We start from the raw sequence: 12876 nt of genomic DNA, 5'->3' as shown, positions 1-12876 counted from the left end.
TATAGCATTGTCATTCACTTCCTTACATTACTACTAGGGTAATAATTTAGACTCTTATCTTCTCCTGCCTACAGGCCAAGAGCCCCAACTTCAGATACTTCACTGAGGCATGGAAAACATTTCTGAAGGGAAAAGAACAGCCATTTAGTATTCTCCCTTTAGGGGAAAATAAGCAAATCATATACATAGTAAGAACTTACAGTATGTCAGAGAAGGAAAAACACAAAACATACCTTTTCACTTGAGAAAAATCAGTCATTACTGTCTTCTGAGCCCTGGCACAGCTCCACAGCCCCCTGATGTACCTACTTTCTTTGTGGCTGGAACATACTGTCAACATGTTTACATGACACCTTGTGTTAGAACATACCTGGTGTGTTCTCCATAGAGGTAGACTATTGCCAGTGGGGACCTTCATGGATTGTCATTAAACTTGGCTATTTTTTTTTTTTTTTTTTTTTTTTGAGACAGGGTTTCTCTGTGTAGCTTTGCGCCTTTTCCTGGATCTTGCTCTGTAGACCAGGCTGGCCTCGAACTCACAAAGATCCACCTGCCTCTGCCTCCCGAGTGCTGGGATTAAAGGCGTGCGCCACCACCGCCCGGCTTAAACTTGGCATTTTAAGCCTGATACTGAGTCCACATTTGAAAAATGGTTTGCACGGTTTACAGATGGGTTTACAGTTGCATTATCAGAAGGCTTTTGCCTTCACATCTCAAATCCTGCTGTGTCACAGGACCCAGCAGCAGAACAGATCTGAACAGAATTCACTCTGGGTCTCTGCTAAAGTGGCAAGTAGAAAGTGGAAGTAAATCCTTTGTTATATAATGGATTTTTTTTTCCTTTTAGGGGGAAATAATTTTCTGTGTGTGGGGGGAACCTTTTCTAATTAAGTCAAAATTGGTTAAATATTAAATTTGGTAAGATAATGTCATTTATGGTAGAAAAACCTCTTGAGCTTTTAAGGTATTTTTATCTCTTCTGCGTTTGAATTGAAAGGAATGACTAGAAACAGTAGTATTAAATGGTTAATTTATTATTTTGTTGTTTCCATGGCTACACTCCAGGCAGATTGATGTAATATATGTGTTTTCTTTCTCACTCCCACCTCCCTCCTAGGCTTTTGTAGATTTCTTCTCTCAGTGCCTCCATGAGGAGTATAAGAGCAAGGGCATCTTTGTGCAGGTAAGTGGAGTTTGTTTCAGTTAAGTATCCCTGTTTTTGTATGGTTTCCACAGCAACAGTTGCTGTCTTGGCAACGAAAGAAAATCACATTCCTCAGTAAGCGATTGTGACGTGAGCACTCCCTTAGAGACATGGTTTCTTTTCCCTTATGCTCTTAGGTCTAGGTTTTTAAAAATTAGCCTTTCAAATTTTTAACTAGGATATCCAAACTAGAACTAAATGTAAACAATTGAATGTGAGTGATTATTATTATTATTCTCACGGTTTATTTTGAGACAATCTGACTCTTTAAAATTGTGGTAGAAAATAACAGTAACATAACAAGATCTGTAGGCATGCCGTTCCGTGGCATGAGTCGATTCACACTGTTGAACAGTCACCGCCACCATTCTTCTGGAACTTATCTTCATCTCCCCAAACTGAAATCGTGTACCATTAACCACTAACTTTCCTTTCTCTCTCCCCGCCGGCCCCTGGCAACCACCATTCTATCTTCTGTCTCCCTGGCATTACCTGTTCTTAGTCCCTTCTGGGACTAGAATTGTTCAGTGTTTGGTCTTCTGTGATCAGATCACTTAGTATAGCAACTTCTGCTCATTTCACACCCCACACTGTGGGGATTGGGGCTAAGACAGTTAACCTATTTTCCCATGTTGATCTAGGACTCACATCCAAGTCTGTTGGCTATTGGAGCCCTACCACTAGGTTACGGGACCCATTCAGGAAATGGTGAAACCACAAAGTGTAAGCTGCTTGTTGTCAGATAATCAAGCTGGGCCTAAGAATTATCTAGCTGTACTTTCTAAGCCTTTTTATTTTCAGTAATATTGGAGCTAAGTCACCCATCATGAGGAAGGGTGAGGCAAATGTTCCCTCATCTTTAGGGTCCACTAAAAGTCTGCTTCATCCAAGCCATCTCCTTAGCTTACTTTCTAGGGATATCTGCTGACCACTGACTTGGGATTGTTTAATTTTCAGTTCCCTGTATTATAGGCTGCACTGGGGAGGACAGGGTTGGTAGAATCCTGAATTTTGTGCCTTTCCATGATGATACCATTTGTAATGCTGGTAACTGGAATTGCCTTGTAGGTTGTATTTTGATAGCAAGGAAACTAGTAACTTTGGTAAAAGGTGAGGCTTCTATGCCTCTCGGTGTTACATTGTTGTCTTTTTGCTGAATTTAGTCATTTTTAAGCCCCACTGAGACTCTGCGGGAACTCTAAAGGTCCACTGGCTGGTACCCTGAAGGCTCCAGAGACATGAAGTAGCATTTTAGCCTTGAGAACACAGAAAGCAGTCCTGGGAGTAGCTAAGGCTGTCCCTTCTCTCGTTGCCACTGCCTGTTTTCCTCAAAGGTAGTTTCTGTGGATTCTCTGCCTGATATTAACCTGATACAACTAGCAGCCACCCAAAGTACATTAGTGTTTGCCTTCTGAAATATCGTATTTTGATGAGCTTGTATTGCTCCCATTAATGAATTTTAAATTATTTAATTTCATCCATCATTGTCTTTCTTCCTAAGATTCACTTGAGTTCTAAATTTAGAATGAATTTATTAAGAAAAGGAAAATTCATATTTATGAAGAAAAGTGTGGCTGTCTTACTGTGGGAATAAATCCCAGGGCACTGAGGGGGGCAAAAAGAGCCCCTTGCCAGCTGAAACATACCCGTTTTTCTCTGGGTGGTGTTTCTGTTCTCCAGATTGTGGACTTGGGGGATTGGATGGCTTGTTCTACCTTCTATTCCATCCCATGGTTCTTGGGTGATCTCATTCACACACAGATCAGGTACTGGTGGCTTCTCTCACTAGCCTCAGGTGGCTGTACCTGAAGTTTAATATTGAATTCAGACCCCATAAGGCTGTTAGCATTCTTATCAGCTATGTTCAGGCTAAAATAGACCTTGTAGTGTCTTCTTCATGATCTGCCCTTTGAACTATGACTGACTCCTCTTTAGGTCTGTTCCACATTTCCTCCAAGTGGCCTTTGTCCCTGAGCCCTAGAAGTCCATCCATTGTCAAGGCTCAGATCATAGTTCATCTTCCCTTAGTCTTTATCTCATGCCTAGACGCTCGATTTAAATTTCCCTTCTGCTTCCCTGGGCCTCACATGTCTCTTATCTGCTGCTCAATGGGCTTTCCTTGGCCTGCTCACCAAAGTGACTGCCTGTTGGTTTGTTTGTTGAGACAGTGTCTTGCAGTATAGACCAGGCTGGCCTTGAACTCAGACCTCCTGCCTTTGTCTCTGGGGTACTGGGATTGCAAGCATGCATCATCACACCCAGCTCTCTAATCCTCTTGACAGTTTCCTTTTGTTTTGCTGGTGCTGGGGATTGAATGTAGAACCTTTAGGCAAGTGCTAGACAAGTGCTCTGCCACTGAGCTATGCCCCCGGCCATCGTTCTGGTAATGTTTTAGTCTCTAGCAAAGCACTCAGTCTAGAATTAGGTATTCCGTTCTCCTATTTCTTGTGTTTCCTTCAATCTGGATTCTGTCACTCTTTGATGCCACTGACACTTTGAAACAGCACAGCACTCCTTCCCACTCTTCTGTCTTGAACATCCCTCATTTGGAGCTTATCTGATACATACATGTGGCTAGATTCAGGATATACTTTTCTGTCCACAACAGGAGGAGCATACTGCTGTGCCCTTCTTAGGATATCACATGGGAAAATAGGAGTCTGTCTGTTGCACTAATAAGCCATCAGTGTAGAGACTCATTTAAACATGCAAATATCCTACTTCCTTAGACAGTTTACCTTAGATTTAGCATCTTATACTCTTTCTTCCAAACTTGCCTTATGAAGAGATACTCTGTTTGGATTTTAGTCATTTCAAAGCCATAGTCAAAATGAAAGCATGGTGACTTCGGTGATCCCTTGGTCCAGTCTAGCTTTATGCAAACCCCATTTATTACTGGTGTACTTAGAGAGAGGGAGGAAAAGACACCAAGCACAAAGTCAGCAGACCAAGATATGGTTCTGCTGTCACCACTCAGTGGTCATCTGACCTAGGCAAAATTTCTGTATTGCCTTGAGCCTTAATTTCTGACTTCTGAAGGCAAATGGGATGAAAGAGGTGACATATAAAGACATCAAAAACTGGGAAGTAATAATAAGTATAGAGGAGAGAGAGAAGAAGCATGCATTTATGGAGCACCTACAATATACCCCATGCTCACTCATTATTGCCTCATTTGAGCTTGATATTAACCCTACCTCATGTCACAGATTGGAAAATACAAATGAACAGTTGTATGACTTGTCTAAAGTCAGTGGGTGTCTGCTGTTTGTCAGTGAGGTAACAAAGGTAAGTCAGACTCAAAATTCCTGCCTCAAGGCACACAGAGGAAGAAGACAGAGATATTTCAACACATTACCCATCAGTAGGCCCAAAACAAGAGGTATGTGTATTATGCTTCACATTTCTTCAGTCAGGAAGTATGTATGTAGAGTGTAAATTTTGGTGTGGCAGTTGGGGATATAGTAGCAGGAGAGACAGTGAACAAGAAAACAGGGATTATGATGGTTCTCTAGCGTCAGAGTGCTATGGAAACTCATGGAAGCTGTGCATCTCTGCAGGTGGAGAAAGTGTAGGGAGTTACTCATCCAGGCTTATGGAACCCCAAGGCTGTGGGTCTGCAGGCCTTGGTTCTCAGTGTTGGTGGTGTCTGCACCATGCAGTTTTTCTCCCTAAACCTGGGAAAAAATGGTCCTAAAGTGTTATAAACCAAGAGATCATTTGCCAGCTGAAATTGACCCCTAGGGTTGACATTGCCTGACCCTGTATGTGAGGAAGCAGGATGAGATTGCATGAACCCAGTTGTGGGTTTCAGCTGCCCTGAAGTGGAAGTAGATTTTCTCATCCTTAGTGAGACCAAAGAATACACCATTTAAATTTACACTTAACACCGTGAAGAAACCCTGTGGCCTCCATTCCATGAAGCTGCTGCCTTCTAGTGCTTGGTGATGAGAGCTGATCGTTAATTCAGTTTAAAATGTGTTTTTAATCAGATAGGATTCGGCTTCTGTGAGGTTTAGAAGGCAAATAGGACAAATTAAGATTAAAAAAAATTACGGTTTTGTTAAAATGGTGTTGCTTGTAGTAATCATAAATCTGTTGGGCTTCAAAGAAATCTAAATGTTGAGAAATGGCTACCAAAATTGAAAACAGAAATCCCTATCCATTTTTCTTGTTAATTACTACCAACAGTAGAAGAGGTAATGGAGTGCCTTTTAGTGCACATGGAGTCCAAATAGAAATACAAAATGATGTAGGATTCTTACTGGAAATACAGCTGTACCAACTTTGAGAAAATGGACTCCAACCAGGTGAATCTCAGTTGGTGCCAGTGATGTAGTTTTTTTCTTGACCCTTTTGCTATAATCCTGTGCCAGAAGATCTACATAACTAAAGTCTAGATGGAGTACTGTGTGTCCAGAGAATGAAGGTCCTTCCTCCACCAGCTGATTTTCTCTGGAAATGGATGTTTCTCTACCTCTCACAGGGTATAGAGATGGAGATGGGTTCTTTTCTCATTGCTTGTGATCACACAAGCATTAGAAAACTTAGAAAAGAATTGCTAGTGCATGCTAAGGCTCAACTCTCACACTGAGCCTGTTTATCTGATACTCTTCCTAACATAGTAAAGAGTTGCAGTTGTTCCCACTTGCACAGGGATTAAAGGTTTGGATCAGTAGTGTAGGTTGTATGTATATAGCAAACCAGATTTAGTTCAGGTTGGTCTGATTTCAACCAGGGCTGATGGACTTCCCCTATTTTCCTACTGCCTCTTTCTTTCTCCGAAGTACAGTCCATCAGATCACTGAGTACCAAACCAAGTCTGTTCTGGAGATGTGTCCAGTCTGGCTACTTCTCGTAACATCATTGCCACTATTTTAATCTCAGGTACCATTGTGTCTTACCCTGGACTGTCTCCCTATCTGGCCTCCTGTGCTGGATAGTCAACTTGACATAAGCTAGAGTCATTTGGGAAGAGGAAACCTCACTTGAGAGAATGTCCCCCCCATTGGCCTGTAGGGCATTTTTTTTGATTGATGATTGATGGGGGGTAAAGAGGGGGACACCTCACAGTGGGCAGTGCTATCTCTGGGCTGATGGTCTTTGGTGCTATAAGAAAGCAGGCTGAGCAAGATATGAGAAGCGAGCCAGTAAGCAGTGTTCCCCCATGGCTTCTGCTTCCTCCAAGTTCCTACCCTGCTTGAGTTCCTATCCTGACTTCCCTGGATGATGGACTGACTATAACTAGGCTGAAATAAGCCCTTTCTTCGCCAGGTTGCTTGTAGTCATGGTGTTTTATCACAGCAATAGCAACACTAACTAAAATACCCCTTCTACCTCTGTCCTTGCTGATAGTCCCTGTTGTCTGCTCTCTGTAGCCAGAGTTGGTGAAGCAAAATCCAATCATATTACTTCCCTGCTTAAAATTCCACCAAAGCTGCTCATGTCGTTTAGAGTAAAATGCTCAGTTTTGGGGCCCACAGCATAGCACCCTTGGCTGCTCACCTCCGTTTAAAGGCCCTGCAGTCATATCACCCAGGCTATCCTCTGCCCTTGGAGCATCAGAACATCACTCAAATATGATCCTATCTGAGAGGCCTTTCTTGATAACCTAACTGCAGATATGACCTCCACCATCAATGCTTTTTGCCCACAGCCCTCTGTAAAATTGGGGGCTCTGTTTTTTGTACAATTAACATACATATTCCACATGTTTGAAGGCAGGTTCTTTGTAGGATCAGTAGTCACCCAGAGTGTACCTAAGAAATGCTAGAATTTATACTTGTTGCAGACGTATCTATCATCAGAAAGATTCCTTTACCTCACATTTTCAGGATTGTCTAAGTTCTTTGTAACCACTGAGTTAGTCAAGAGGGCTTTTATGGAAAACTCATAGTCTGCAAGTAGAGAAAGGCAGACAGCTAAACTATAAATACGTGTTTAGTCATTCGGGTGTTCTGGGGGACTTCAAATCGTGAGGTTTCGATAAGTGAAGACACAGATTTAAAAAAGAAGTGAAGTTTCCCTGAACTCACAGGAACCCCAGCCTCTGCTTTTAGAATGTATACAGGCTAGAGAGATAGCTCAGCAGTAAGAGTGAAGTAAAGCTGGACATGATGGCTTGTGCTCTGGGGAAAGAAGGAATGCAGGCAGGTTCCTGAAGCCAATGGCCAGCTTCAGGCTCAACAAGAGACCCTGTCCCCAAGAAAAAAGGTGGAGCGTGATCAAAGAAAGAGATCTGAAAGCACATCCTTCTGACACGTACACACATCACGTACGACTTGGAAAAGAAAGAAAACAACAGAAGACTGTGTGCTGACTGCTGTCAGCCTGATGCTGAAATTGTCCTGGAGCTGGCTTAGCTATGCTCTTCCTCTCCTGGACCAGAAGAAAGGTGAGGAAGCAGGGAGGGAGGGACCACATGGATCTAGAGAAGGCACATTAACACAGAGTCGATGCCACATGTAGAATCCTGTTCAAAAGAGCAGAGTCTGCTACTCCTTGCTTCACATTTCCTCAAAGCATTATCACAGAAAGTTCTGATCGTTTTTAGGTTTGAGAAGTCTTAGTTCACAGTTGACTCTGCCATGTGAAGTTCCAAGACTTAGTGTTAGATTCTTGAACATCTGCCATGTGGCTTCCGGCTTCCTTTTTCCCACTACCCATGGTGTCCAGAGCACATGCTCTATGAAGACCATAGTCTAAGCAATCTACTCCAGGGATTAAGGGGAGAATAATATACCAAATTGTGGTCTCCAGGGACTTTTTATTTTAATAAGCTGAGCAGAGACACAGCATCATCAGCTCTGCCTTATGGCCTAACTAATTATTTCCAGTTTGAGATTCTAAATTTGGAAACTAGGGTACTTGCCCACAGCTGTGGCTATCAGGGTCAGGCTGTTTTTGAGGGGGCAAAATTTGTAATGGTGATTTGTTGAGCTTAAGTGACTTTTCAGTGTTACTCTGTTGAAAAACTTCCTGTTACAATATAGGTGTATTTCTGATTTTGTTTCCCATAATGCTTTCCTGCATAGGCAGAGGATGGATGAATTATTGTTTCTTGGGCATTTATTTACCTTCATAGCTTTTTGATATAAACATTTCTATACTTTCCATTTTTATACTTTTACATATTCCTTTTAATATCCTTCGCAGCTAGATCAGTAGACTTGCCTTTGTTGAGACAGAAGATCTTTCTTAAGCTTCAGAATATTTAAAATGCTGGCTGAATGGAAAGGGCCTCAGTGTTGTTCAGTGAATATGTGCATATGTTCAGTGCATTTGAAGTACAATTCCATACTGCCTTCAGTAGACTGTCACTGCCTGGCTGTGTACCGAGTGCTGCTTTCAGCACTGAGAATGGAGGTGGAGACAACTTGTCTTCTTGGTCGGGTTCGAGAGCTTGCCCAGCGCTTGGATTTTTTTCTTTTAGGCTGTAGCAAACTCCTTTCGGTCCCCTGAGGATGCTTTGCTCTTCATGACTCTTCTCTGCTCCTGTTGTTCCTTTATTTCTTTACTGGGCTGAGTCCTCTATTTCCTTTAGGGCTTAGCCCCAAAGCGATTTTATCTCTGAACCCTTCATACTTCAGTAGGCCACTGTTAGCCACCTTGACTTACAGGGTGGAAGTACCCAAGCCTTCCAGTGTAGAATTTCCATTCTTAGTTGGGAAAATGTAACTTGACCAGGAATTCCCAAGTACACGTCTTTTCCTGTGCCTGCCCCTCCCCCCGCCCCCCATAGCTGGAGGCTCCTGCAGAATCCCACCACAGGCTAGCTGAACCCTAAAGCCATGCGTTATCTTGTGGTGCCACCATGTGGTTCAGTCAGGCAGTGCAACTGAATTCTCCTGCAATATCAAAATAATCCAATTTATGCCACTTACATCTTCTGAGAGAGAAAAATGGAGGAAAGAAAGGCGCAGAGCATTATGCACAAGTGAAGGACATAGTTACAGGCTGGCCTTATCTCTGGATCGCAAGACTTCCCAGCACCCCTTGTAGACTGTCCTCTGGAAAGGAAGCAGCCTGAGGCCAAAAGGTGAGGAAAGCTGTGCACATGCCTGTTGTTGCCTGCTGTCAGAGTTTGTTTACACATGGGTCTGCCCTGCTCGGCTAGCTTAACAATTGGACCCCGCCATTCACAGCCTGTCAACATGACCCTTCCCGGGACTGTCTTCATACTGATGGCACAAAATGGACAAAACATTTTGCTCATTAAAAAAAAAGAGATAAAGGTGTATCAAGAATCCCAATAAATAAATCCTCAGAAGTCATTTCATAATCAAAGTCATCCCCCGTTGGTGTGCTCCAGTGACAGTTCCTTACTGCAGGGTCTGTCTTCAAGGGTGAGAGAGATGGCGAGTCAGACCAGGTAGGTGTCTCAATACATGGGTTGAAGTTTAGTTCACATTTTAAGGACCATGAGCTCTTCTTGGACTTAGACTTGGGAGTGAGAAGGATACAAAATTACAAAAAATGCATGAATATGCAAACCCCTAAAGAGATGTGGGGCTGTTCCTTCCACTTTCAGCAGAAAAGAAATCCAAAGTGTGGAGAGACCTCAGCTTTATTTGTAATGTGTACATTTTCACTTCAGCCACATATTGAACTGATCCTTTTCTTAAATAGCAATACCAACGGACCTCATCCTTTCTTCTACACTTGTGAGGAGAACAAGTGTTTGGTGAGCTACTGTAAATCTGAGGTCTTTTTGCATCACAAAAGGAACATCTCTCTTCATGTCTCCAAGACTCATTATGATGGAGGTTCCTTGTGTTCTGTCACGCCCCAAACACTGGGTACATGTGCAGTGGAGAGCCTAGCATTTGTGAAGTGCCTGAAAAAGCTCAGGTCTGCATTCCCAACCCTACACCTGCCCTGCCACGTGACTTCTGTCACCCAGGCTATTGTCTTCTTGTTATACCAGCTCTTCCCAAAACAGAAGATGTGGTCCTGTCTTAACAGTAGCAGCTTGTGAAACTTGAGGAGCAGGAGGTGAGGACGTGAGGGAAGAGAGTGGTGAGCTAAGGCTGGGGAGTGAAATGTGGCTTTGAGAAGGACTGAAGCTGAAAAGAACACACTTAATTCACCAGGGGTGCTGGGGCAAAGCACTGCTCCCCATTGGACACCGGAATCTCCTGCTTGACCAGGACAGGAAGGACAGCCTGAGCCTCAGCTCCCCAGATGGCTGCCCACTGCTTTCCTTTGAAAGGTTCAGAAATGGTTGCTTCTGCTTATTTTCCATATTTCCCAGCCTCCAATTCTGTTTTACCCAAAGGTCATTGTAGTACAGTTCATGGCTTTGCTGTTATATGTTGTGAAGTCAGCTTTAGATAGCAGCGTGGCTGTCCCTCTCTCTAAAGATACAGACTCTAGATTTCATGAGGATGCTTCGACGACTGGACAAAGAGTCAGGCATCATGCTCAGTTTGGAGTTGGTAGCCTTCCTAATTGATGGCATTTTTGTTTTGTCTTTTTCTCTCTCTCTCTGTGTGTGTGTGTGTGTGTGTGTGTGTGTGTGTGTGTGTGTGTGTGTGTGTGTGTTTGGATCCTTTCTAGAGTGTCCTGCCATACTTTGTAGCTACAAAACTGGCAAAAATACGGAAGCCAACTTTGGATAAGCCCGCTGCAGAGACGTTTGTGAAGTCTGCAATTAGAACTGTAGGTTTGCAGTCCCGAACCACTGGATATGTGATCCACGCTCTCATGGTATGTATAGTTCTAAATCTTACTGTCTTTTCCAGTTTGGGCATTTCTTTCTCTATTATCTCATAGGATCAAAATGTATACTTTGCCAGACAAGGTGGTACATATCATTAATCCTAAAAAAGACATTTGTATTTTATTTCAAACTGTATACTTAGGTACCATAAAATCTCTGTAATAGTGTTGAGAAATGGAAGATGGCTGATAGGCTTCACTTCAGTTTAGCTCAGTTGTGGGCTGTGCTTATGTATCTCCCCAATTTCTTTCCCTAGGGTTCAATAAGCTCAATCTTGCCTCGTTGGATTTATTTTAAAATAACCATGGGTTTAAACAAATCCTTGCGGACTCGCTATCTGAAGAAAACTAAGAAGAGCTAAGTGTGGATGAGTCAGTGAGGCGCTTGGCCAGATGCCTGGACCTGTACGCGTTCACCCAGGGTACCTGATGCCTGGACCTGTACGCGTTCACCCAGGGCACCAGCCTGTCCCCAGAATCTCCACTGTTGTCTCAGTAATTACTAACACGGCCAAATGTTGGCATAACTGTAGGAAAAAAAAACTCCTTTCAGAGGCTTTTAACATATATTCTGGATACTACCAGGAGTAATTTAAAGTAATTTGAATGTAAATGCTCTTGCCAAAAGTCTGAGACTACTTTGACAGAAAGGAACAAATCCCAGAATGCCAGTGGCCGCCTTATATATTGTCTGGAACCTGCTATAAAGTGTAATGCTATAAAATGTAATGTCTAGCTGCTTTTTTTTTTTTTTGTTTAACATTAGAAGGAACAGGGCTTAGTTGATCTGTTATGGGTGGACACAATGCAGTTTACATAGATTAAGATTTTCTAAATGTATGTTCCAGCTTATGTATTTATATGGAACCATTCTTCTCAAAAGTAGCTAATAACATAAAGAGAATCAAAATACAGAGTTCTTTCTGACACATGGCTCCACAAATGTTATCCTTGTAACACATACTATGTCTTTTCTGTTCAAATGTATGTAAGTACTGAACACTGTATAGTATGATTGAAATGTAAAGGCAAGTGAACCAAAATGTCCGTCAAGACCAACAACATCATGTGGTACCACTGGGATCCAGGAAAACAACCCGTGTAGACACCCAGCTTTCTTTATGTCTGCATTGCACCCTGACATACTCCTTCTGTGGTAGTGATGGGTCATAGAAATAGCATCGTTCTAAGTTGGTATCCTATTAGAATTCATATATATGCTTTTAATAAAAAGTGATGTAACCATGGTGTTGAATGAAAGTATATTTTTGATGATGGAAGCTAAAGCCCCAGTTACATTGCCTTAAAGTAAGCTAAGGCTGACTATTAAGTGTCAAAGTATACACAAGGATGTCACCAGGAAGGATTCAGTACTGTGAAATATGCAAGAACTGTCAGTGTGTGCATCGGCTGCAGTTATAGTTTAAAAGACCAGCAAATCTATTTTTAAAAAAATTATTGAAGTGTTTAAATATTTCGAACTTTTAGTTTGACCAGCCAGGAAAACAACCCACCCCACCAACATACACACACAAAATGCTATCTGCTCTTAAAATCATTATGTAAGATATTCTAGTAGTCACCAATTAGGAACACAAAATCTCAGAATATAGGATAATCATTTAAATTGGGCATTTAGCTTAATGAAAAGCACATCTTCATCCTGTTCCCCATCATTTTGCTATAGAACTGGTAGCCTGGGTGCTGTTTTCTGTGGGCTTCCACTTTGGTCTGGTGGTTTGGGTTGAGAGGTGGCAGATTTGCACCTGTAGGCCGAGAGGACTGGTCTCCAAGCATGATAAGCTGCAGCTGCAAACTCTGTTTCCTAGAACCCGTTAGATGGTAGCTGTAGTCCCAGCTGGGAAATCCCTCAGCAGCTTCAAAACTCTCCTGTTCTGGCTTTAGCTGCTTCAGTGTATCAGGCGTTGTCCTGTCTTTATTAACACTCAAGG

General features: G+C 42.5%; 1 protein-coding gene across 2 annotated transcripts in view; it reads left to right on the top strand.

Moving 5' to 3' along the window:
* Positions 1–12171, top strand: part of Hsd17b12 (hydroxysteroid 17-beta dehydrogenase 12) — a 135577-nt gene extending 123406 nt beyond the window's left edge. For both annotated transcript variants that reach the window (XM_052723843.1, XM_052723842.1), the window contains 3 exons: positions 1118–1183; positions 10763–10912; positions 11182–12171. In XM_052723843.1, coding sequence (XP_052579803.1) covers positions 1118–1183; positions 10763–10912; positions 11182–11286 — 321 coding nt within the window. In that variant the 3' untranslated portion in view covers positions 11287–12171. The remainder of the gene's footprint in view (positions 1–1117; positions 1184–10762; positions 10913–11181) is intronic.
* Positions 12172–12876: the final 705 nt, after the last annotated feature.

Source organism: Peromyscus californicus, unplaced genomic scaffold (genome assembly GCF_007827085.1).
Source record: "Peromyscus californicus insignis strain IS unplaced genomic scaffold, ASM782708v3 Scaffold_7__1_contigs__length_154581171, whole genome shotgun sequence".
Lineage (NCBI taxonomy): Eukaryota > Metazoa > Chordata > Mammalia > Rodentia > Cricetidae > Peromyscus > Peromyscus californicus.
The sequence above is the reverse complement of the archived record's forward strand: the minus strand, read 5'-3'. Positions and strand labels throughout refer to the sequence as shown.